The 27200-nt window shown below is 41.6% G+C and overlaps 2 protein-coding genes across 2 annotated transcripts in view; one reads left to right on the forward strand and one right to left on the reverse strand.

The window, feature by feature from the left end:
- Positions 1 to 16744, forward strand: part of Mbtd1 (mbt domain containing 1) — a 66368-nt gene extending 49624 nt beyond the window's left edge. Inside the window, exons 12-16 of the mRNA XM_050156791.1 lie at positions 542 to 689; positions 2308 to 2390; positions 3080 to 3314; positions 3762 to 3839; positions 13584 to 16744. Of these exons, the coding sequence (XP_050012748.1) occupies positions 542 to 689; positions 2308 to 2390; positions 3080 to 3314; positions 3762 to 3839; positions 13584 to 13702 (663 nt within the window). The 3' untranslated portion in view covers positions 13703 to 16744. The remainder of the gene's footprint in view (positions 1 to 541; positions 690 to 2307; positions 2391 to 3079; positions 3315 to 3761; positions 3840 to 13583) is intronic.
- Positions 16745 to 17566: 822 nt separating this feature from the next.
- On the reverse strand, positions 17567 to 23199 carry LOC126510262 (nucleoside diphosphate kinase B). Its single transcript, XM_050156763.1, has 5 exons — positions 23032 to 23199; positions 22704 to 22833; positions 20200 to 20301; positions 18971 to 19083; positions 17567 to 17785 (listed from the first exon to the last, which is right to left on the reverse strand). Exons 2-5 carry the CDS (start codon positions 22827 to 22829, stop codon positions 17668 to 17670), a joined length of 459 nt encoding a protein of 152 aa, XP_050012720.1. The 5' UTR covers positions 22830 to 22833; positions 23032 to 23199; the 3' UTR covers positions 17567 to 17667.
- Between the last annotated feature and the right edge of the window lie 4001 nt (positions 23200 to 27200).

A 27200-nucleotide genomic window follows, 5' to 3' on the forward strand; every position in this document is an offset into this window, starting at 1 on the left:
GTGTGTGTGTGTGTGTGTGTGTGTGTGTGGGTGTGTGTGAGAGAGAGGGAGAGAGAGAGAGAGAGAGAGAGAGAGAGAGAGAGAAGAAGGAGGAGGAGGAGGAGGAGGGACGGAGGGAGGGAGATGTGTAGAGATCAGAGGCAACTTGAGGAAGTTGAATCTCTTCTCCCACCATGTGGGTCCTGGGGATTGAACTCTGCTCATTAGACTTGGTAATCAACATTTCACACACTGGACACTAGATGGTCTAATTATAAAAAGAGTATTCCAATTCGTTATTAGTCAAAGACATTGGGTTTTCAAGCATCTGAAATCATCTCTGTGGTAAACTTGCTTTTCTGAAATACCTTCTGTATGGTTTTTGTATCTGATACACGTTAACAATCAGTTTCTTATTATTTATATTTATTTACTATCCAGTAAGAAAGTGGTTTTTAGTAATAGATTTTTCTTCCTTTCAGAATATTTAAAATACCTTTTTTTTTTTTTTTGTAATAGTAGTTTTCATGTTTAAGTACTTGGGATTCTCTTGATTTCAAAGGTGCTGGCTGATGGGTTCCTGATGATTGGGATCGATGGCTCAGAAGCAGCAGATGGATCTGACTGGTTCTGTTACCATGCAACCTCTCCTTCTATTTTCCCTGTGGGTTTCTGTGAAATTAATATGATAGAACTGACTCCACCCAGAGGTACTTCATCCCGGTATAAACACTCATTTTTTGTCTTGCTTTGTTTCTGTGTGGTACCTGCTTACATTTAACACAGACCTAATTTTCTTTTTGTGTTTGTACTTATACACAATATATGTGGGTGTGTATAGATAGACTTAAAACAAGCAAGAACTTTGGGATACTCTGAAGTTATGCGTGGTGGTACATGTCTGAAATCCCAGCACTTGGGAGCAAGGACAGGAGGATCACCCACGAGTTGGAGACCTGCCTGCTCCACATTTATGTAGTTTATGTATATAGTGAGTTTATATAGTGAGTCCAGACTAGCCAGGACTACACAAGACCCTGCTCAAGGTTAATACGTTAATTAAAATAAAGCACAAACTTTGTATTTTAGCTCATTTTAATAAATTACAGTGTTAGTTTCTTCTGAACCTGCTCATGTTACAATGTGTATCGATATTTACAAACCCTCTAACATAGTGATCTTAATCTGTTACAGTACTATAGGCTTTTTTAGAATATTTTTATTATTCTCTATGTATAGGTGTTTTGCCTATATGTATGTCTGTGCACCACTTGGGTGCTGTGTGCCAGGTACCTGAGGAGGAAAAAAGAGGGCATCCGATCCCCTGGAACTGTAGTTACAGACAGGACCAGTAGGTGCTGGGAACTGAGCCTAGTCTTCTGGGAGAGCAGCCCTGGTCTGACCTGCTCGGCCATCTCTCCAACTCCCACGTGAGCACTTTCTAAATGAATACTTGGCCTTCACAGAAATGAAGGTGCTCTCTTTAGATTGTTACATGGCTTCTATTTTTGTGTTGTTGGGACATGGTCCCTGTATTCTTAGCTGGTCTGGAACTCACTATATAAACCACAGACATTCTCCTGCCTCTGCCTCCAGAATGCTGGAATTGAAGATGTGAATGACCACGCCAAGCTATCTATCTTAGAAGAGAGTAGCAGCTCTCATTTAACCAGTGACTTTCTAGCTTCAGGACCTTTGGCTTTTTTCTCTACGTGGTGTTAAGGCAAAAACTTGTTGACATTATCTCAGACAGTTTAATTTCCTTCACAAAAAAAAATAATTTAGAGTGTGAAATGTTAGACTGTTGTAAAGCCTAGTATTGCAGGGAAGGGTTGTAGCTTTTGGTGGTAGGAGCACCTTCTCCAGTATGCTGAGGCCCTGGACTAGATCTCCAATGCCACCAAGGGGGAAAGGGGCAAAAGTCTGTCCTTGTAGTAAAGAAAAAAGAATCATTTCTGCATGAGGGTAAGGAAGTATACACATGTGTCTGCAAAGGAGGACAACTCATACTATGAAGCCAGTATGCTCAGTAATCTTACAACATGAGGTAGTTTTTTGTATCACTGAGTGAAGTGTACAAACCCTCAATCCCATATTTGGAAATGGAGAAGCAAGGAGTATAAGGTTAACCTTCTACTACACAACATGTTTGAGGCTAGCCTGAGCTATTTGGGACTGCAATCTCAAAAATAGAATTTTTAAAACAGAATAAAAAGAAATTGTCATATCACCTAAATTCTGAGATTTCATGTACTAAGTTATTATCTACATTTTAAGCTGATGCTAATTTTAAATGAACTGTTAACCTAAACCAGTTGTATTTTTTAGGTTACACAAAGCTTCCTTTTAAATGGTTTGACTACCTCAGGGAAACCGGCTCCATTGCAGCACCAGTAAAACTATTTAATAAGGTAAATTTCAATTGTGGCATGATTATGACATAAGAATGGAAGGAATTCGTGAGCCAAAGTTCTTTGCCTTATATTAGAATTTCTTAATGAAAGCCAGGCAGTGGTGGTACACATCTTTAATCCCAGAACTCGGAAGGAAGAGGCAGAGGGCTCTCTGTGAGTTTGAAGCCAGCTTGGTCTACAGAGCTAGTTCCAGGACAGGCTCCAAACCTACACAGAGAAACCCTGTGTCAATGAAAAAGAAAAAGAAAGAAAAAGAATTTCTTAATGTAATTAACAAAGCATTATACAAACATTATATAAGTATTTTCTTTCGGGAAAAGGCATGTTTATAAACTTTTTTTTTTTAATTAGCGTAGGGGGATTCTTTGTGCCAAGACTTATATGTAGAGGTCAAAGAGCAAACCTTTACATGGATTCTGGGTTCAAGTCTGGTTACCAGACTTGCACTTTGCACACTGAGCCATTTTTGACAGCCCTAAACTATTTGATCTTTAACCAGAGGGAAATGAAAATGAATACTTTTCCTGACTAGTTCTTAAATGTGTCCCTGTTGCAATATGGTGACATAACTAAAGAATTGCTGTAAACTTTAGGAAACAATTTTAGATGTATCATTTGCTGTCCTGGATGGTAGCCGACTGCACTTTCCTGAGCAGTAGTGTTCATACTTTGTTTCTCTATGTCAGGATGTTCCAAATCACGGATTTCGTGTAGGAATGAAATTAGAAGCTGTAGATCTCATGGAGCCACGTTTAATATGTGTAGCTACAGTTACTCGAATTATTCATCGTCTCTTGAGGATACATTTTGATGGATGGGAAGAAGAGTATGATCAGTGGGTAGACTGTGAGTCCCCTGACCTCTATCCTGTAGGGTGGTGTCAATTAACTGGATATCAACTACAGCCTCCAGCATCACAGTGTAAGTTGCTAATACAGAAAACATGTTTTTTTACAAAAACCAGCTAATTCTCCAGAGAGCTCTTTCATGTAAATCATCATGTAGTTCAAAGGACAAGAATATATCAATGTCTGATGAGTTGCCAGGTAAGTTACTCCACAATATCACAGAATTAGACCGTGAATGTCATGGCAATATGAAGCTGGTATTAGTTATATAGTAAATAGAGAAAACCCCAAGTCACCAAGTTAAACTACACTATTGTCAAGTTGAACATTATAGATTAAAAATGTATCATTTGTAAATGTTGTTGAGTAGTGCAGGGAATGATTTTGTTAGACAAATGTATCCTCTAAAAGCAGTGTGTACTTCTGAAAGCATACTGATCTTCATAAAGATAATTCATCCAATTTGTGTCTAGAATTGTAAGCCTTTCTCCATTACCAATTCTTCCCTTTAATTTTTCAGCATCAAGAGAAAGCCAGTCAGCTTCTTCAAAACAGAAGAAAAAGGCTAAGTCCCAGCAATACAAAGGACATAAGAAAAGTGGGTCACGATGTGTTTGTATATGTTTTCTAATTGTTAAACAATTGAGGTCTCAGTATTTTTACACAGAAAATTACATCCCTGTGAGAACTGATGCTTGTTCATTATGTATTATGCTTAAAGGTGCAGTATAACATAAAAGGCAAACCTTTTTGATACTAAGAAACACTTTTAATTGACAGGAGAAATGATATTCTTTATCTGTGTGTTTAAAGCACACAGATAAAGAACAGAGCCTGAGAATGATTCTTGAAATGATTATAGACCTACTCAAGGTTAATCACTTTTTAAACATTTTTTAATGAAAAAAAAATACTGCTTGATGCTTATAATAGCCATCATTCCTACAGTGTACGCTCTGTCTCTAATGATAATCCTAAGAAATCAGCATTGAAGGGCTGGGGAGACAGCTCGGTGGGTACAATGCAGAGGTGGGAACCTGGGGTGGTGGCACACACCTTTTTTCCTAGCACTCAGGCAGAACCAGGCCGATCTCTTTTGAGTTTGAGGCTAGCCTGAACTATAGAGCAGATTCCAGGACAACCAAATCTAAACAAATAAACCCTGTCTGGGGGAAAAAAAAAAAACTGAGGTGCAAAGTGATAAGCCTCCCCAGGAAGAACAGACTCCCTCATACATGGGTATATCAAATGTCACACACATCAAAGTAAGGGGGAAATCACCTAATCTAAGTTATCTAGCTAACAAAATCAGTTTTTAAATGCTTCCTGTAATGTATTTTTTTCTTACAATAAATTGTGGTTGTCATTATTAGCCACAATAACATAAAATGTTTTTCAACTACCATAGAAAGGCGTGAGTTTAATGTCTTATTCTAAAGTTTAAAAAAAATGTTTAAGATACTTTTTATAGTAAAATGTGCCTACAGATTAACCAGATATTCTCTGTTCTTCCTGATTAACAGTTATTTATAACTTTTTTTAAGTGACAAACCTAATTACTATGCTGGTGCTTTGAAAAGCAAGTTTCCAAGTCGGGTGGTGGTGACACACTCCTTTAATCCCAGCACGCGGGAGGCAGAATTCAAGACCAGCCTAGAGAGCAAGTTCCAGGATAGCCAACCCTTTGCAGAGAAACCCTGTCTCAAAAAAGAAAATGAAGGGGCTGGAAAGATGGCTCAGCAGTGAAGAGCATTGCCTCCTCTCCCAAAGGTCCTGAGTTCAATTCCCAGCAACCACATGGTGACTCACAACCATCTGTAATGAGGTCTGGTGCCCTCTTCTAGAGTGCGGGCATACACAGAGACAGAACATTGCATACTTAATGAATAAATAAATATTAAAAAAAAAAAGAAAATGAAGTTTCCTCCCATCATAAAACACTATCTACGTCAGGCATTGGTAGCACACATCTTTAATTCCAACACTCAGGAGAGTTCAAGGCCAGCCTTGAACTGAGTTTCAGGACAGGCTTCAAAGCTACAGGTTAATTCTGTTTCGAAGAAAAAAAGCAAAAACACAAAATCATTGTCTACCCTCAACTAGTGATGACTTGCATGACATCATTGTAAAGCAGGCTTATCATTTGCCCTTTCCTCTGTGGGCAGAACCTCCCTCAGACCCAGAATTTTAGTTTTCTGTAAAGTGAATTTAACAGACTCATTTAATCTGTCTTATCATTTTGTTGGACAAGAATTTGAGAAAGATTTCAGAAGATTTTAAGATGCTGAAGTTAACTGGTTTTAGCCAGGCGTGGAGACGAGTGACGATAATCCCAACACTCAACAAGCAGAGGCAGGAGTTCATGGTCATTCTCAGTTCCATAGCAAGTTCAAGGCCTACCTAGACTTCGTGAGAGCCTGTCTTAAGGAGGCAGGAAGAATACAACACATCCACATAAATAGGTGGTTAATTCTACATATACGTGTGTGTGTATTTTCAATGGCTTATGGAAAGCCTTTTTTAAAACTTGCTGGGTATGGTGACTCATACTTGTAATCCCAGCCCTCAGGAAGCTGAGGCAGAAAGGATTGCCACAAGTTTCAGGCCAGCCTGGGCTATAGAATAAGACTGACTTCAAAAACAGAAAGGGAGCTAGAGAGGTGGCTCAGTCATTAGCAGCACTTGCTGCCCTTGCAGATGACCAGGTTCGTTTCCCAGGACCTAACATATAAGTTACAATGCTTATAACTCGAATTCCAAGGGATCCGGCTTCTTTTCTGAATCAGAGGTCACACATGGAATATATATATACACACACTCAGGTGCATGTAAATATATATTAAATCCTCTTTTTTTTTTTTTAAGGAAACAATCCTTTTTACTAACTAATGAGCATTATATGCACAGTTTTCTTGCCTCTTTTTGATCCTTGCAAGGTTTGTTTCTGGCTTAAATGTTTAAATCTTTGAAATGAGTGAATTGACAAAGTAAGAATATTAGTTACCCAAATTATGGTGCTATTTAACATTCCCAGGTTTCTGAACTAGAGAGTAACTTTAGCTATAGATGGAACATACCCCTTAGCTCTGACATTTTGTTCTTAATACTATGATATCATGACTAGTACCTTACAATTATTAGATATAGAAAGTAAAATAAGTGATGATTCCTTACTAGAAACCCTTGGAATCAGATATGTTTTGTTTTGGAATTGAGAATTTCTTCCCATTTCAGAAAAAAATAAATATTGTGGAATGTAACTATGTAACACTCTGCAAACTCTGGAGTGTTTTCTGAAGCAAAATACAAATGTTGCAGTAAGTGGACCAAGTAAAGATAATAAGTGTATCATCAAGTGAGTATGGTTTTATTGCCAAAATCTTAGAAAAATGCTTTCTGAATGTTGGAATTGCAGAAATATAGTAAGCAATCGTTTTATAAAAGTACTATTTGCTTCCTATTCCGTAGGAATTTTTTTGAGGGGATGGTTTGAGCCAGTTTCTCTGTATATCCCTGACTGTCCTAGAACTTACTTTGTAAACCAACATAGCCAGGAATTCAGAGAACCACCTGTCTCTGCCTCCAGAGTGCGTGCTTCAATTAAAGACACAAACCACCACTGCTGGCAGAATTTTTATTTTTCCCCTATTACGCAAACTTTTATTAGAAATACTTTTCCCAAGGCTAGATGTGGTATCTTAGGCTCATAATTTCATTGGGGGTGGGGGAGATAGAAGGATTGCTGCAAATTCAAGGCCAGCATGGACTGCATAGTGAGTTCTAAGTCAACATAAATTACAGAATGATACCCTGTCCCAAAGGTGGATTGGTATGCAGAGTGGTGCTGCATGGCTAGTTCAGTTGTAACATACTTACAACACAATCATGAAGGCCATAATTTGGTTCCCTGAACCTACATAAAAAGCATCGTGGCACATGCTTATGTCAGTGCTAGAAGACAAAACTAGGAGGACCAAGTTGTTGCTGGGCAATGATGGCACACGCCTTTAATCCCAGCACTTGGAGGCAGAGGCAAGCAGATAAATTTGAGAACAACCTAATCTATAGAACAAGTTCCTGGAGAACCAAGGCTACACAGAGAAACTGTGTCTTGGGAGGAGAAAAAAATCTTAATTTGTCTGGGAGCTGGAGAGAGCACTTGCTGCTCTGGAGGAGGACCCAACCCAAGTTAGAATTGACCACCCACATTGGTTGGTTCGTTACTGTCTGGAACTTTAGCAAGAGGCAACAGCCTGTTGCCTCTGATAGCACCTACATGTATGTGCATACTGACACACACATACATGTAAATAAAAATGAAAATCAAGGTTATTCACTGCAGGCAGACTTACCCATAGCAGATGAGCTTCAGAACCTGGTGTCTGACTTTGTGATTGTTGTGTTCTGATTCTGTTGTTTCTTGAAGCTCGGTTGTCTTCTGTACTAAAGTGGTTGTGGTAGTCTTTATTGTCCACCAGGATAGTTGATTGTCTTCATTGTCTGGCATGGTGAGCAGTGAGCCAGGTTTGTGCTATAAGTGTGTTACATAGGGACAGTTGTTAACTAGCCCTTTGGAAAATAAGAGTGCAGTTTTACCAGGAGAGTCTTATCAGCTGTTCAGAATCAAAGAACTTTTTCTCAAGCCATAGTAATCGGGAGCAGTTTAAATCTCCCCGTTTTCAGGAGGTACTGTGTGTAGGACTTGGTGGTTTTGCCTGGTGTTTTACTCAGAATGTGTTAGAATAGTCACTGCACATGACAGACAGTGTTCTGGCATTGGAGAGCTGAGTGTGAACTCACTTCACTTTCAGATTCATCTTTTATGGGAATGCTGCTGACTTAAAATTATGCATTTAATCCTGATTATCTAAAGTTTAGCTGGCTACTGGGTCATTATAAACATAGGAGGAAAACAGATAAAATGTGCATTTGTAAAAATAGGAATATCTTTCAGTTTTCACCCTTATTGCACCATGCCTAGTGATTCAGTGTTTGCAAAGTTTAAAGCATATTTTAGTTTGGTAGAAGCATTTTGTAAGTCTAGAATGTTTATGTTTACTTATAAACCTGTAACTAAAAATGGTATATGCCTTTAGCCCTAGCACATAGAAGGCAAAAACAGGAAGATCAGAACCTCAAGTTTCTTGTGGGCTACCTAATTAGTTTAAGGACAGCACAGTCCATGTGAGACCTTGCCTTGAAACTAATTAATTAAGAAAGCTGAGCACAGCTTAATTAAGCTAATTAAGAAAGTGGTGCACACTTGTGATTCCAGCACTTGGAAGATGGAGGCAGGAAGCTGAGGTTCTGCCTTGTCTACATAGTAAGTTCAAAACCAGCCTGGGCTGTCTGAGATCCTGTTCAAATATGTGAGATTAAAAACTTGTAAGCAATATGTAATAAGCTTTGAGTTTTAGAAGTGCTTTCCTGGGTCAGAATTACAAATGCTGTCTGAAGGCACTGCTGACAAAAACTTAGGGGAGCACACAATATAGCAATGTAATTGTGCCATCCAATCAATACTTAGGAAGCTATTTTTGTTTGATTTCTCCCCCAAAGGGCCTTAATTGGGCTCTGTCACCAGGGAAATGCTGCCTTAAAAATTACACTCAGGCCGGGCATTGGTGGCAAACACCTTTTAAAAAGTTATCCTCAGAGACTTTCTCTTGGGATCAGTGTGTAGATCACTGTAGCATTTGCCCAGCATGCATGAGAGCCTGCTGGTCTCCAGCACTACTACAAGAAAGTAAATAAAGACCCTCCCCTTCTATTGGCTTTTCACCCAGAATTCCATTTTCTTGAGTGAAATTAACCCAGCAGTTGTTTTCACTAACTACTCTGTAGTTTGTTTTGCCTTCTTTAGTCATTTTAAGCTTGAGCGTCAAGACCAGGATTATCAAACCGGAGAGATTGGAACCAACCTGCCCCCAGCATGTGCATTTTCTGTGCATGGACACATGTGCACACACACGCATATATGCATAAGTTAAGCCTTCCACAATCAGCTGACTGTACAACCCAGCCTCCCTAGTAATACGATGCACTTTTCTTATCACACACCTAAGTCAAAGCTTACTTCAGTCTGACTTGATGTTTAGAGAGGAAGATGCCAGTTGGGAAGAAGCCTGTCAGTTTGTCGAGCCTGCACATGACAGGCGGGGTGCGGAGGAGTTTCTCTGGGGACGAAGAGTTGACTCCTCCTCCATATCGAACCCTGCCAGCACAGACAGCCCTGGAGGCCTTCCCACCTCCCAGCACTAGCCGAGAGTTCAGGCCCAGCCTCAAAACAGGTAACTAGTGACGCAGCACCACAGGTACTACAGAGGGTCAGGTGCTGGGCAGGGTGGGGGAGAAAAGCATGGTCTGGCGTGGCAGTGCTGACTCATCAAAGCTTTTCTTTTTCTTCTTCTCCTCTTTTTTTTTTAACTAAAATATCCATTTTCACTGGTAGGCATTTCACTAAGATGAGTCATCAGGAAAAGGAGATTTTGGTGTCCTTACGTCTTGTGAAAGCTGTCATTTTAGGAATTATGAGGCAACTTCTGATATTTAATTCTTTAATTAAAATGGCTAACACAGTACATTGTAGACATCCATGTGACTTAACTTGGGGGAGAGAGAGATCCTGAAGAACTCATCTAATTAATCAGACCAAAAAGTGAGACATTTTCCATAACATTCCATAGTGACTCATTCTTAGAAAACGTGTGTTGAGTTCAAGTAATTTTGGTTTTGGTAGTAAATCCTAGCTGAGCATCATCACAGACTTGAAACACATTAGCTGTATATCATGGTATTTAATTAGATTGAAATTTATTTCCATAATTTCATGTTTCTGTGTGCACAGTGATTAAGTAAATGACTTTTTTGGTGTTTAGTTGGTTAGACCAGGGTTGTAGAGCCAAGGAAGACTGCTCAAGGTTTTACCCCTTGTAATTGCTAAAACCAAAGCTTACTTTAGATTAAAGATCTTGGAGCTTCAAAGCCAGAGTGCATGTTTGATTAGCATGTATCCTTTCACAAGTTAAGGATTGCTTTTCAACTGACTTGCTTTAGCTGATCAGCATTTTCTAAATGGCTTTGTAGTTTTGAAAGTCTATGTGGAACTTTAGTACCTTGTTCCTTCTCTTCTGTTTGCCAGAATGTTTGTGCCTGACATGATTAGCCATTATTTCACTTCTACTTAAGATGTACTCCTTAGCTCTCACAGCTCTGACAGTGTGTGTGGCCAGTTTTCCACCAGTCAGTTTTTCTGATGATCACTATGGTAGCCTTAGGTCAAGGGAAATGTCCATGCTCTGTTTTACATGAAGAACAGATTTGGATTACAAATCTCAGATTTCGTCTGCTGTGGCCAGGCATGGTGTTAAGACCTGTAAACCCAGAAGGAAGATGGGCAGCCTCCTGAGAGACCCTTTCTCGACAAATGCCAACGTGTTAGCTATTCTTTTAATGTATCACCTCTAAGAACTACTTCTCTTTTCATATGTGCTATTTATGAAACAGTATTTTAAAGCAGAATAATTTCGAAAGAGTATGTCATGTTTTGATAGAGGCTCTGATTCACAAGCTGAACTTGATTTGTAAGATACTACAAGAAAAACCTTGTGGCTTCTGACTTCCTCATTCCTTTAGTGCCTGTCTTCAGAGCTCTGGGCTGTGTCCTATGGGCTGTGGTGTAATCTGCTCCATTAAACACTATAGAAACTATACGATTGCCTTCATGTCTGAGAGCCACCATTGGGTCGGCTGTTGGGAGAATTTTTGATTATTTGCTTTTGAAATGTCACTTCCATTTGTTTTTCTTGTGAAATGTTCGTAAATAGTGTGACTAAAATGGATTCCTTTTAAAAGTATGGTTTAGAAATCGTATTGGTGTAGAATGTGGCATTGATCCACTCGATCATCCATCATTAGCTGAGAATAAAGGCTAGGAAGAAAGGATGATACCAGGCGGGCTTTATTTTCGTTGTCATGAATAGTGGAAGTTTGCATTTAAAACATTCCATATCTGAGTGAATGTTTCACCTTTATCTTGAGTGATTTTAAAGTACATCATTTCCATATTTTAGCATGATTCTACTCCAGATACTTTTTTTGAGTATAAATGCATACAGCTTTAGGGTGTGCTTTAGAACCTCAGCTTTATCTTTCTTACATAAAAACACATCCGTTTGAGTGAAACATCTTTGATCTTGAAGCATGGTGATTCCCATTCATTTAGCCATCTAATCATCGTATAACAAGATAACATTCAACCTTTTATTGTGGGTACTGCACCTTTAATGAAATGTGGGTTTTGTTTCAGTGTTTATCCTTGTGATAGTACTAAAATGTTCATAATACTTACTGCATGTTGGTTAGATCTGAAATATAGCTATTGCATATTTGCTAATATTCATTAGAACATATTTTTATTAAGCAAAGGAAGAACTATACAGTTGCATATGCTTTGCCTTTCAACAGTATGTTGTTTCTTTTGCTCTTACTATACACAATATATTCACTTTTTTGTCTTTGGACTATTAAGTTTTTAATACCGATATCAAATAGATGAATTGTCAACTCTCAAAACATTATTCCTTACACTTGGTAAATGAGACATCAGAAGTGCTAGCTGATGGTACATGCCTTTAATCTGAGCTTCAGGAGTTGGACCTATGTGAGTTCAAGGCTAGTCTCTACCATCAACATAGCAAGTTTCAGGCCAGCCAGAGCTACATATTGAAGCCTCATCTCAAAATTACAGATAAGACTGGGTTTTGTATATCTTTGTTGATTTTATTATACAGTATGTAGTCAATCCTGGCCTCAAACTCATGATCCACTTGCTTCAGCCTCCAGACTGCTGGGACTACTGGTGTGAGCCAAAACACTTGGACTGGGAGAGAGGTCATTAATTTTTAAAGAAATCTACAAAACTAAAATAAGTACACAGAGTCTGGAAGTGTAGCCCAGAGGTAGAGTACTGACCTAGCATACGCAAAACTAAATTCAGTCCCAGCACCATGAAAAATAAAATAAAATAATGCTGGGCAAAATGATGTCACACTCCTGTAAACTAGCACTTGTAAGGAAGTGCCAGGCAGGAAGATCACAAATTCTAAGTCAATCTGAGCAACGTAGCAAAGACCCTGTCTCAAACTTTAAAAGGGTGCCTGGTGGGGCTGATGCTCTTGAGTAGAGCACTTGCCTAATGTGCCCAAGGCCCTAGGGTCAATTTCCAGCACAAGGGGTGAGGGCAGAAGGAAGGAAGGAAATTAAGTGGCTATGTTCAGAGGTTTTTGGTATAAGCAGGTTTTTATTTCACATGCAGGCTCCCTTTGTTCAATTATCTGTTCTAATATAGTACTAAACTACGCACATACGTGTGTGTATTTATAGAGAAAAAGAGAGATCATATGTACTGTATGCTGTATTTTTTCCAGTACATACATACATACATAAATAAATACATACATACATATTAATAAAGCTAATTTGAAAATTAGGTATATTAAAATAAGTTTACTGTGCTGGTTTATACCTATAATTTCAGCACTTGTAGTAGGCTGAGACAGGAAGCCAGCCTGGACTACATGAGCCCTTGTCTCAATAAAAAGAAAGTAAAGAAAGAAAATCATAGGGCCCGGGTAAGAGGAGGGAGGCATAGCTGGTGACCTCAGATTTATCAAAACTGAGATGGCTAAAGAAATGTTAGCTAGATGTGGTAGTGTATACCTAGAATCCCAGCCCTCTGGAGGTAGAGGCAGGAAGATCACAAAATTCAAGGCCATTTTGAGCTACATAGGCAGGCACTATCATGTTAATATTATACCTCCAAATATACAAGAAATATATTGGTTTCTATAGGCATTGACATAAAAGTGAATATTTGATTCTAAAAATTTTCAATTATTTTAGTTAAACACTGTTACTTGAGCATTCTATTGGAGATCATCCACTGTGTAGTGTCCATTGTGTATCATTGTTCCTTTCCTAAACATTTATTAATTGACAGTAGACTTTAAAATTAGAATTGAGAGGTATAGCCCAATGGTAGAGTACTTGCCAACACATATGCAAGGCCCTAGAAACATACACACACAAAAAAAAAGTTAGTATCTTTTAGGCCTTTATTGTTTTTGTTGTCTGTTTTATAGTACTGGGGTCAAGTCCATCACCTCATGTGTGCTAGGCAAGCATTCTACCCTTGAGTTCCACCTAGCCTTCCATGGTTTCATCTTTATAGGTATTGAAGAAATGACATCTTCTTAGCTGTAAAATAGATAGAACATGAAGATGAACAGCCAGGGCAGTCCAGAAGACTAGGTAACATCCTGTGCATTTCTGTCTCATACAGTGACCACATCACAGCTGAAGGAGGAGCTGCTAGATGGAGAGGATTATAGCTTCCTCCAAGGAGCATCTGACCAAGAAAGCAATGGCTCTGCGACCTTCTACATCAAACAAGAACCATGAGGTGGCTCAGAAACTAGGAGTGGAAGGGACTGTTTTACAGGACAGATTTGTCGTCATCCAGCTGTACAGCAGGCTATTGTACTGGGACATTTTGCTAAATACAAAAAAGTTCAGTTCCAGATTTTTCAGGTGGGGGGGAAACTATTTTGGTGGGGAGGGAATTTTTCAATTTATAAAGATGGACGATTTTTGTGTTGTATTTGAAGCTTTTGAAAGAATTTTGTAATATTTTCCAAGTTTGGATTTATGTGCATTGTTAACAAGAACTGAAATTCTAACTTTTTTGGTAAGATTAAAGTTTAGGTAGCAGGATTGAAGGAAATGATTAAAAAGGATATAGCTGTAAATGCGAATGAACTGTCATTACAAATGAACCTTCTTGGTACCTGTTGGGAGATTTTTGAATTTTAGAGTTAGGCCAGTCACATCTCCAGCTTCCTTTGCTGCAGAAATATGCAACTGAACCCCTCACAGAGGGCTCATCACCACGTAGATCACGGAAGGGGTCATTAACTGTGCTCGCTGATATTTTATTGCAGCCCATTTAAATGTTTGTACAGAAATTTTTTCATTCTGCTAAAATTTATTTGGAGTTGTATATGAAACTAGAACTCTGGATACTTTTATATGCTCTCCTTCAAGTAAAAATGATAAAGTTTCTAACACTAGAGTGTTAAACTGGAATGGTTGACAGATACCAGGATCTCAGTCTACATAAGGGGTCAGGGAAAATGAATATTTTCCCAAGTTTATTCTATTTTCCTTGCTAAAGAATAAAGAACATCCCATGAAAAAGATACTCTTAACAAACCTCTGCCATTTCCCTCCGTCTGAGAGACAGCAACTTGATTGATATAACCACCCCGAAAACAGATGTTCTGTATTACCAATAGAATCAGATAAAAGAAAAAAATGTTTAGATTTCAGATCATTCCAGCTCCACTTTGAACTGTCCTGGATTTGTTAGAAACTTACTGAAAGAAAACTTAATTTTCTTAAAATTCCATATACACACACATATTGACTTATCTTTAATTGTAGGCAGAATTTATTTTAACAATAACTGATTTGGACCATTTTAAACATTCCCTATTTTAAAATTCATATGACTTCCTTTAAAAAATAGGATAAAAGGGTAAATTGGTGAAAGGTTTGCTCTCTGCATTTTTCTACCCTTCTACCGAGTTGTGACTGAATGAGCGCTCTAGAATTTACCAGTGAGGTTCATAAACTAAACTCTCAGGAATTCATTGCATCTGTTCTAGAAGTGCTTCTGGGTCTGAGCCTGGCCTCTTCAGAGTGGTAATACTGCCCATCTCCTCTGGAAAATAGGCAGGGCTAATGAGAAATTAATCAAAATGATTAATCTCTGCAGCCCTACAGCCTATGGAATGCTTTAAAAAAACGCTAATGGAAAACCCCAGGAGACATTTTAGGTAAGATTTTTGTTTGACTTTTAAATGCATAGAACGTTAAAAACCAGCAATTTATTTTCTAAACTATTGCTCTACTTTTGGGAATAATAGCATTGGTAATACGCACAGGTTTACCTCATTCTATGCAAGAGGGGTTAATAACGTAAGGTTTTGTAGTAGCTACTGGAAGTAAAATGTGTTACTTTATAGTGTAAAAATGTATGGAATCGCATGTCACCATTTCTTAATACTGACTCTGGGGGCTAAATGCAGATCACATCAATGCAAGTTGAATCTCGTGTCAAATATATGTGAATTCAGCTGTAAAATTACTGGATATTTATCTTAAACAAGATTGCTGAGGGGGACCTACTGTAAATGTGACATCCTCGCACTTCCCAAATCTTCCCAGGAACTTAAAACCTAGAAGAGGTCCAAAGCAAATGTTATAGTCTTTATTCTCAGGCTCAGTGGATTAAATCCAGGACTGTGCTTCCATGGTACCAGCACAAGAAGCCTGTTGTATGGGGTGCACTCCTAATAGCTTAGGTGTAGGAGTTCTCCAAGGAACGAACTGTAAGCCAGGAAAGATGTGATTTCATGCCAGCCAGTCCTGGTAATTAGTTCTGTGAAATGCTTATTTGTAGCCAGGTTCTACAAGCTTCCAATTCTACACCAAAACCAGGCTTGGCGTGTTTAGAATTCCCCACCTATATTCATTAAGTGTTTATGTTCACCAAGAGTGAGGGGTTGTTAGGACTTGTTAGAGTCTAAACACAACCCAGAGCCCTCTTCTTTGTTAAGACCCTCACTCCTGCTGCTAACAAAGAATGTTAACCAGAGGAGACTTCCATTGTAGCCATAATTACTGTTCATCACACAGCTCAGTACCCCTGTTCTCTCTCAAAGTTTAAAATGTACTGCTGACCTTGGGTTTGTTTTTGTTTTCCTGTTAGGAGCCTGGGAACTTTTAGTAGTTTAAACTTTTTAACCTTTTCCTTGCTGTGTATGAGGAAAGCTAAAGCTGTTATCAACTTTTTATTCTGCGGATACTAACACGGGTTTTCAGTGTTTGTTTGTTTTTATTATTATTAATTTTGTGTGATGTGAATACCCTCGCCCATCAATATTTGTATTATGGTGCTATATATTTGGTAATGATCCTTTAATATTGGGGAGGGATTTTAAAAATACTGTGATTAAACTGGGTATCTTCCTTTGATTTTCATATTTTAAATAAAGCCAGTCATTTATACAAAATAAAATAAAATAAAATAAAATAAAAATGCATCTGTCCCTGGGCAACTTTTCAAGGACAGAGGCCAAAGTAAAGTACATAAGGTTTTTACATCATTTCTTTGTGCGTTTGATATATAGATCAATATCTGGACAAATTTAATCTTTTATTTTCTGGTAACATGATCATTGAGGAAGTATTTGAAGCTTTCTCATGAAATGTACATAGCGTGAAAAATCCCTTTAGAGAAATTTATGTTCCTTTCATTTTTACCAAAATGCAAATTTTCAGCATGGATGTGAAAAGCATTAAAATTATAACTTTGTGTACAAGATGAAAATAATTCACTAAATTTGCCCTTTTTTACACAAAATAAAATGTTAAAGTTAAGCATTATTTATCCGTTTTTTCAACATTTATCAAGGAGTGTGGGTGGATGTGCTATGGTGCACATGTGGAGACAACTTGCAAAAGTCAGTTCTTCCACATGTGAGTCTTAGAGCGGGCCTGAGGTTGTCATTTTGTGTGTGTGTGTGTGTGTGTGTGTGTGTGTGTGTGTGTGTGTGTGTGTGTGTGTTTCAAAGCCCAGCTTTCAAGAGCTGATTCTTTTCACTGTGAGATCCGAGAATTAACTAATCGGGCTTACCATATTATACTCTAACCTCTCCCTGAGACCACTTGCAATTAGGCAGAGTTATATAGCAAGTGGTAGAGTGGCTGTGTAGTCAGCCTCCCTCCCTTTCCATGAGAGTATAAACAATCAACAGTAGGATGATCCTTTAGCTAAGCTCCCCAAGAAGGCCATTACTTGCCTCAAGAGAGTCAGGATACAAAGGAGAAGAGTACTGTGAGAAGGAATTTCCCACCGTCCAACAGGCAATAAGACACCACTTCTGACCTCTGTACACCAGACTACACATGCAGTCTTTAAGAGGGAATAAAGCTTCAGGCTGGGAACTACATTAATTGCTCGCTCTTTAACCTATGTCTCGAGACTTTCTGCTAAGCAACGGAAACATAAATCTGACCTGCTTGACTTTGTTTCTTTGTCGCTACATTTTCACACACCCATCTTGCAGAAATATACATTTCTCTATTAGCTAATGATCCCTAGCTTATTCTTCGCAGTAAATAAGACTACTTTGTTTAATGCCATTATAATCGTGGGACAAAATCACTTTTAGTTCTAGCAAATGAGCAAAGGACACTGCATCCAGTTCCAAAGTCTTTATTGTTTTAGAAAAGATGATCCATTCTGTGGAATGAAGAGTTGTGCCCAGGGATCCATCAGTAATGCTGAGAACTATCCATCTCTACTCATATACCCAGTCATGAGCACAAGACTTGTAGTCAACCAGTTCTTCAGGCTTAAACCATAGACTGATCTCTTTCTCTGCACTTTGCACTGAATCACTGCCATGAATGATGTTCCTAAAAAAGAAAGCTCATTTATTATGGTGTATTACAGTGCCAGAGTCCATTTAATAGGTAACAGCAAAGGGCAGACACTGCAGACCTTTTCAGTCAAAGGCCCACCTGACACTGAATGATCCCAAAACCAACTGTAGGGCTGACAGTGCTGTGAAATCCATTGGATAGGACTGAAGAGACTGATAAACGGTTAACACTTGTTGCTCTTGCAATTGCAGAGGACCCAGGTTTCAGTTCACATGGTGGCTCGCAACAATGCATAACTCAGTTCCAAAGCATCTCATATATGTAAGCAGAACACTCGGAAAAACCTTTAAATATCACACCAAAAATTTTTTAAAAAGCTATAAAAGTGCCCAAATAAAAAGAGCCGTACGTCCAAGTTTCCCCTTCAAGAGTATTTATAACCCAAGATTGCTACGAGTGCCAAAGAAAAGTTCCTTCTGAAAAATAGAAGCAGGCAAGCCTCCAAATCAAAAGCCAATCCTGATTTTTTTTCCCCTTGGGGGGAGCTAGTCTATTTCCTATGCAGCTTACAATGACTGAACTTTCTGATTTTCCTGCCTCCCAAATGTGCCAGCTTATCTAATTTACATAGGCTGGAAATTGAACTCATGGCCTCCTTCATGCCAGGCAGGCAGTCTGCCAACTAAGCTACAGCCTCAGCCCTCTGCATTGTCTTTGGCTGGCTGGCTGGCTGGCTGGCTAGTTGGTTGGGTTTCTGAGAGTTTCTCTGTGTAGCCCTGGCTGTCCTAGAACTCTGCTTACAGACCAGACTGGCCTGGACCTCCATGATCTGCCTGCCTCCCAAGTGTGGATTAAAATCATGCATTTTCTTAATTAAAGTGATTTGCAAGCCATTGCTTATTAGTAACAATCCTTTTATTGCATCTGAATCTACAGTTTGGGTACAAATTATGGCTTAGGAAAACTCAGAGGGTTAGGTTTTACATGGTGAGGTTAAACCCTGTTTCCCATGTAGAAACTATCACATGCAGCTCTCTGTACAGTGAGTGTCTCAATTACAAATTTTAAGCAATCATTCACAGAAGTGTTTAGTGATAATTTCCATGTTGTATTTTCAGGTTTTCGTAAACTTGGGGTATGCCCAAAATGTTGTATGCTCCACTTCGAGTTGTATTCCCTTCCCTCTCCCTCTCTCTTAACACACACACACACACTTACCTGCCAACTTGAATGCAAAAATCCCCTCGAATGGTGCCTGGCTTAGAGTCAGCTGGATTGGTCTCTCCCAGCATCATTCGGCCTGTCTTCACCACATTGAGCCCCTCCCAGACCTTAACAGAAGAAAAAAGTTACTGAGACAGAACCATTAAGGACACTGACTTAGGACATTGTGGTCAGATAACCTCAACAGAGCAAGAATCTATGTTTTAAATTCACAAGTAGGGCATAGGAAAAGACTACTCAACTTGAGGATAAACAAGTTACAAAGTCTGGAGAAAGGTCAGTAATCATTGGGCAGGGCCTCCCTGGAAAAGCAAGATGGCAAGTTCTGCAGGGAAGAGAAGGAAAGGGCTAGCCTAGGAACTGGAAGTACTCAATTTCAGTGTCTTTCCTTACACTCTGTGATCATCCTCAGGGGACACCCAAACCGCCCAGAAGACACTACCCGGAGTGCAGAGCCAGAGAACTTTTGCACTACAGATTATATACTTTAGAAATAATTGTCTAGGGATCTGGGTGGGGTGGTGCACACCTTTAATCCCAGCACGAGGGAGGCAGAAGCAGGTGGGTCTTTGTGAGTCCCAGATCTGAGGCCAGCCTGGTCTACAAGAGCTAGTTCCAGGACAGGCTCCAAAGCTACAGAGCTCGAAATATGTCTCGAAATAAAATTTAAAAAAAAAATAATAATTCATCTAGGTCTAGGAAACATTGCAGTCAAAAGTACTTGGCAAACATAGTGCTTCCTTGAAAGCCTATAGAGATTGCCTTAAACTCCTTTCACATCATATATTTGTTCGAGACAGGGTTTCTCTGTTTTGGGACTCACTCTGTAGACCAGACTACCCTCCAACTCAGATCCACCTGCCTCTGCCTCCCAAGTGCTAGGATTAAAGGCCATCACCACACACCACCATTAGCTATGTGCGTATACACATGCACGTTCAAATACTGGTGCCTCCGGAGGCCAGAGGCGTGAGTTCCAGGTGGTGTGAGCCAGCTTGTGTGGGTGCTAGGAACCTAACTCCAGTCCTTAGCAAGAGCAGCATGAGCTTTACCACTGAACTATAGCCCAGAGTCTTTCAAAAGTCTGGATTTTACCCCCACACACAATGTCTGGTTAACTAACTCCTGACTATGTGTAACCCCAGTACTCTAGGCAGGCTTCTAGGTGAGTCTGGGCCCCACAGAGGACAGTGTAATCCCATCAGTCCCTCACAAACACTCACCATGGCCACCACGGGCCCCGAGTTCATGTACTTCACCAGCCCTGAGAAGAAAGGACGGTCTTTCAGGTCAATGTAGTGCTGCTTCAGGTGTTCCTCAGAAGCCTGGCAGATAGAGGGTTCCATCAGGGAACAAACTGGAAAGGCTTAAATATGACTCTCCCACCCAATGTTTGGGGGTGGGCGCTCCAACATGACAGGTTCTTTTTTTTTTTTTTTTTTTTTTTTGGTTTTTCCAGACAGGGTTTCTCTGGTTTTGGAGCCTGTCCTGGAACTAGCTCTTGTAGACCAGGCTGGTCTCGAACCCACAGAGATCCGCCTGCCTCTGCCTCCCGAGTGCTGGGATTAAAGGCGTAAGCCACCACCGCCCGGCTATGACAGGTTCTTAATTTCAGGTTTGGTTGGTATCTTAGTACACTCGAAAGGATCCGTGCTATAAAACTGACACCATTATGGCAGAAAAGAACCATAAAGATCCCCTTGAGCTGGGAATGCAGCTCAGTGGTAGAGTGCTTGCCTAGCATATGGAAGACCTTGTGTTCGGTCTTCCGCACCAGTTTTTAAAAGGAGGATGACTCTATGGGAATGCATGTGAGGAAAAAGTGCAGGCTAGTAGACCTGAGTCTGAATTTCCCAGAACCTCCCACCCAGAGATGAGAGATAAAGACGGTAGTTGTCCTGGAAGCTCATTGGCCAGCTCACTGAAATATGCAGCCATGAGCAAGAGCCAACAAGACGGACCAACACACAACACACCATGCACAAGACAAAATGAGCAAGTGTTTACATGAGCTGTGCATGATAACTCATGCCTGTAATCCTAGACTTGTGGCAGGGGAATCACAAGCGCAAAGCCAGCCTGAGGTCTTAAAAAATCAAAAGACTCAGCCAGGAGGTGGTGGTGCACACCTTTAATCCCAGTACTTGGGATATAGAGGCAGGCAGATCTTTGAGTCCAAGGAAAGCCAGGACTTCACAGATTCTCTAGTGTCGTCAGTGATGTTAAGGATACAGAACACTAAACAAGTAATTTGAGGCAAGATTTGGAAAGTGAAATGTTTGCTAAATGTGCCAGATAACCTCAGGTTCCCCTGTCAAGTGATTCTAAACATTTCAGATAATAACAAACTTTTAAGGTTGAGTATTTTGCCTGCATGTGTGCCTGTCCCAGAAGGCCAGAAGATACCAGGTCTCCTGGAACTGGTTAGAGATGTTTGTGAGCCACCATGCAGTGCTGGGAATCAAACCCGTGGCCTCAAGAAGTACTCTTAGCTGCTGGGCCAGCTCTCCAACCCCAAGCAATCTTTGTTTTGTTTTTGGAGACAAGTTCTGTGTAGTCCTGATTGGCCTGGAACTTGATGTATAGTCCAGCAGGCTGTCCTCAAACTCAGAAATCTGCCTGCTTATGCTCCTGAGAGGTTTTCCTAATTATGTGTATGGGTGTTTTGCCTGAATGAGTATCTTTACATCCTTTGCATGTCTCATGCCCACTGAGGCCAGAAGATGGTGTCAGATCCCTTGAAACTGAAGTTTCAGTTCTGAGCTGCCATGTGCGTGATGGAAATTAAACCTGTCCTCCAGAAGAATAGTGTTTTATCCTCTGAACCTTCTCTCCAGTCCCAAGAACTAAATTGATGCCCTTTATTAAATTGCAGTATTTATTAAAAGTAATCTTTTAGCTGGGCAGTGGTGGCGCTTCCTTTATCCCAGCATTTGGGAGGCATAGATGGGGGATCTCTGAGTTCGAGGTCAAACTGGTCTAGAGTTAGTTCCAGAATAGCTAGGACTATATAGAGAAACCTTGCCCCATGGAGAGGGAAAAAAAAAAACTATTTTTTTCTTTTTTAGACTGGGTCTCAGGCCCTTAAACTCCAGGTGTTAGCCAAGGGTAACCCTGAACGACTGAACCTCTTAACTCCACTTTCCGAGTGTCCAGATTAAGTAGTGCTACCACACCCTACTGTTTGTGCGGGGCTGGGGATGCATCTCATACTAGGTACTATACCAAATGTGAACTACACCTTCAGCTGGGGGCCACATACATGAAAAATAGTTACTATCACACTGCAAGGAGGGATGCAGCCTTAATACCTCTGTGATCCCTAAGTTTCCGCTAAAGCACCAAAGGATTGCAACCATTCCACCCACCCATTCCGTATAGTGTGGACCCCAGGCTGACTCCTTGCCGCCCCAAGAAGAGTGGAGGCCCTATGCAAGGCAGCTAGGACTTGGGCAGGACCAGGACGCACAGCGGGAGGAAAGCCAAGCCAGAGTCACGTTACCTCCGCTTAACCTTCCCAAGGGCATCTGTCCTCCCCAGCCTGGGAAAGGGCCAGCGGGTCACTACCGACTAGTGGGGGCCGAAGGTGAAAAGGACTCTCCTGGGAGCGAAATCAGCCACGAAGCCTGACTCCAATTCCAAAAGGCAACGTGGATAAACCACTGGAGGGAGGGCAAAACACCCGGGACCCAACAACAGAGGAGTAGGGGGTGAGGGGGTGCGTTACCCGAAGGAACTTCATGGCCACCAGGCGGAACCCCTTCTGCTCGAAGCGCTTGATGATCTCGCCCACCAGGCCGCGCTGCACGCCATCTGGCTTGATGGCAATGAAGGTACGCTCGAGGTTGGCCATGGTCCTGCCAGGGCAAGAAATGCAGTCGATGAGGCCGGGCCGAACCAAGCCGGCCCGGGAGGCCACGTGGGCTCCCGGCACCTCCGCCGCTGAGGACACGTGGCTTTCCGGGTACTTCTTCCCCACCCGAGAGGCCCAGGAAGGGGGCCGTGGTAGCCAAAGTTGGGGTGATGTTGGAGTGGAGAGTGTATCCCAGCCTTACCGAAAGTTAGTTGGCTGGACGGCCGGTGTGGGCGATGAGCGATGGGAAGAAAGAGCAGAGGGACCACCAGGCGGGCGCGGGGTAAGGAAGGAGGGGTTGCTGGGCGGGACGAGGAGCGTCACAACTCGGAGGAGCTACTGCCCAACCCGGGAAGTTCAGCCGGTCCGATCTGCCAGTCGCCTGTGTCCCCGCCCAGCGGCCCGTGGTGCATTCCCTCGCCTTGCTAGGCTTTTAAGGACTGCGAGGCAGGAAGTGATTTGTTCCCCACCCAGGTCGGCCTGCACTTTGCTTACTACAGGCTCCAACACCGGGGACCTGCTATTGGTCCTAAATTCTTCCAGGAGACATTCGCGTTCAGCCTGCCCAGCGGCACCAACGCCCAGCTAAACCCTCCCTGCCCTAGGGAGGCAAATCTTTTCCACCTTTGATTCAATCCTCTATCTCTCTCTGCTTGAGGTTTTAGCCTTCCTCATCCAAAATGACAGCTTCCCTAGGAGCCAGTCCCCTATGTCCCCTCCTCAGAAGGCCATCTGTTCAGGTCTCTGTCTCAGAATGACTTTCCAATTCCTAAGACAACCCATTTTGACTCCAGGATCTGCCCCCTGCTGTCCGTCTCTCCGCCTACCTTTCCGTCCTCCCTCAGCTACCCTGTTCCCAACCAGAGACGGGGGATCGCTGCCCACCCAGCACTATCCACTTAAGCACGAGCCACTCCTGGCAAGCGACTAGAGTTTCCAAAAGTTGACAGCCTACCTGTACTTCACAGAGAATTCAAGGCCAGCCTGGTAAGTTTAGTACACTGTACTCCGTCTCAAAATAAAAGAAGCAAAGCCAGGTGTGATAAACGAGAGCTGCCTGTAACGCTAGCTTTTGGAGGAGGGAGGCAGGAGAATCAGGAGTTCAAGGACAGCCACTGCTACATACACAGTTCAAAGTCAGCCTGGTCTGTGTATCAAAATATACAATATGAGGTGTTGGAGAGATCGCTGAGCAGTTAAGAGCACTTGCTGCTCTTTCAGAGGACCAGAGTTCAGTTCCCGACATGCACACACTTAGGTAACTCAATACTGTTAACTCCAGTTTTAGGGGATCTGATGCCTCTCATCTCAGGGACAAGTGTCCCCATGCACATACCCAAATGCAACACACACACACCTGCACATAATTAAGAATAACGAAAAAAGCCAGACATGGTGCCAAATGCTTTCATGGCTGGTCTACAAAGTGAGTACCAGGCCAACTAGAACTGTTACGCAGAGAAACCTTGCCTCGAGAAACCAAAAAATAAGAAATAATTCTTTTAGCTAGGCAGTAGTCTCATATGCCTTTAATCCCAACACTTGGGAGGCAGAGGAAAGTGGATCTCTGAGTTTGAGCCCAGCCTGGTCTTCTGAGTGAGTTCCAGGACAGCCTGGGCTACACAGAGAAACCTTGCCGTGGAAAACCAAAATAAGAAATGAACAAATCTTTGAAAAATACACCCCTAACGAGGGGCTAGAGGCGGAGTTCCTTCAGTGTTTACCTAGCATACACAAGTCCTGGGTTGACCCTTGGCACCACATAAACTGGGTACGGTGCTACATCCTTGGTTACTTTGGTATTAGAGACCAGCTGGACTACACGAGGATGAGGAGGACTGGAGATTGAGCTCTGTGGTAGGCCCAGTTGTGTGGCACGCACACAGCCTTAGGACCAACCTCCAGTATTCCGAACAGACTCTATATTCTGAGAAGCCAGGCCAATCGACTTGCAGACATTCCTTACCACCTGTTTTCTCTGCAAACTACCAGTACCCTAAATGTCCCCACCCCAATGTCCTGTCCACATCTCCTTCATTTCTGTGTCCAGACCTAAAAAGAAATAAATGAATAAATAATTTTTTAAAAAAAAAGATAGAGTGCCTTGAGCACTCTATGAACCATCTGCCTCTTCTCCCAGTAGGCTTGGAGCTTGAGCTGGGGCCATGAACATCTGCGGTAAGAGGCTTAGGGTGTTGCCCCAAACACTGAGACTAGCCTCCAGATGAGTCAAAATGTCTAAAACCCACCTCCAACTCCATCCCATCCCCTCTGGCTAAAGACCTGCTCGGATTGAGTATCTCGACCATTAAGATGAGCAATTATACTCTAAATTCCCTTCATACAGACTTGGAACTGGGCACCTCGCCTACATTTTCCTTTTTTTATTCCCATCAAGCACTGTGGTTTGGGATGACTCTGGCCCTGGTTTAATGTAGAGGCTATACCCTGCTTTAACGGTGCCCTGCTTCTCTGAAGGAACCAGCTAGCCCTTCTCTCAGTTCTCTATGACATCAGTATAACAGCGCTCACTACCTGAGATGGAATGTAAGGAGCCGGCTGGCCTCCAGGCTGACCACCTGTAACTAATCAGGTGGCTAACGGCGCATCCTACCTCATCACCATCCCAAACCTCAGTTAACACTGGCGATGTTTGGCACCAGCCCTCACTCTAGAGCCATTTCCTTCCTTCTCAGTCTGAAGCACACTCTGGTTTGCTCATTAAAAACAAACAAACAAAAATAAACCACTCTATCTGCCTGGTTGGTCTGCTGGTTAGTTTTCTGAAATAGTCTCACTGCATAGTCCTGGCTGAACTACACTTGTCTGGCCTCAAACTTGCTGCAGTCTTCCTGCCTCTTCCTCCTAAATGCTAGGATTGCAAGCATGTACCGCCATACTCTGGTTTTAGAGTTAACAAGTGTCAACAGTCCTGACAGTCTGGAAACTTCACTGGATGTTATCTGTTATGGAATATTATCTTAAGATGTGTTGCCAAGCAGAGGTTTAATCCCACCTTGAATCCCAGCACTGAGAAGGCAGAGACAGGCAGATCTCTGTGAGTTCGAGGCCAGCCTGGTCTACAGAGCGAGTTCTAGGACAGCCAAAGCTACACAGATAAACCCCATCTAGAAAAATATATATATTTGTTACATTCATTTCTACTGTGGAACATTTGTTTAATGATGCAATGATGCGTTGCATTTCCTTAACTCTGTGAAGCTTGTTACTTTGCCTGCCTAGAAGACCTGATTGGTTTAATAAAGAGCTGAATGGCCAATAGCTAGGCAGAAGAGGGGAGGGCAGGGCTGCCAGGCAGAGAGATGAGAGGGAGAAATGTAGGAGTAGACCTAGCAGCAAGAGAAGGAAGAGGACTGGAGGGGCCAGGCACCCAGCTACACAGCAAGACAAGGAGTAAGAAGTAAAGATAGATATACAGGAATAGAGAAGGTAAAAGACCAGAGGCAAAAGAAAGACAGCATAATTTAAGAAAAGCTGGCAAGAAACAAGCCAAGCAAAGGCCAGGAATATATAAGAAATAAGCCTCTGTGTGACTTATTTGGGTGCTTGGTGGTGCCCTGCCCCCAAAAGAGCCAAAGAATAAAAAACAACCAACTATAGTATCTGTCCAGTAAAGAGCCATTTACCCCAAGTCAGGACACATACCTCCCTACCCTACAGTAACAGTCACTACCACTTCCTCTGACAACTGATGGTCCTAGGCCTACAAAAGATAAGGCTTCTTTTCAATTGATATTTATTGAGCTCTACAGTTTTCTCTGCTCCTCTCCCTGCCTCTCCTTTCCCCGCTTCAATCCACCCACAGGGTCCCCATGCTCCCAATTTACTCAGGAGATCTCGTCTTTTTATACTTTCTACTTCCCATGTAGATTAGATCTATGTAAGTCTCTCGTAGTGTCCTCATTGTTGTCTAAATTCTCTGGGATTGTGGTTTGTAGGCTGGCTTTCTTTGCTTTCTGTTTAAAAACCACCTATGAGTGAGTACATGTGATAATTTTCTTTCCGTGTCTGGGTTACCTCACTCAAAATAATGTTTTCTAGCTCCATCTATTGTCCTGCAAAATTCAAGATGTCGTTATTTTTTTCTGCTGTGTAGTACTCCATTGTGTAAATGTACCACATTTTCCTTATCCATTCTTCAATTGAGGGGCATTTAGGTTGTTTCCAGGTCTGGCTATGACAAACAAAGCTGCTATGAACATAGTTGAGCACATGTCCTTGTGGTATGATTGAGCATCCTTTGGATATATACCCAAACATGGTATTACTGGATTTGTTTGTTTGTTTTTTCGAGACAGGGTTTCTCCGTAGCTTTGGAGCCTGTCCTGGAACTCCCTTTGTAGACCAGGC

This window comes from Alexandromys fortis, unplaced genomic scaffold (assembly GCF_014885135.2).
Source record: "Alexandromys fortis isolate MF-2015 unplaced genomic scaffold, M_Fortis_MF-2015_v1.1 scaffold_31, whole genome shotgun sequence".
In the NCBI taxonomy this organism is placed as follows: Eukaryota; Metazoa; Chordata; class Mammalia; order Rodentia; family Cricetidae; genus Alexandromys; species Alexandromys fortis.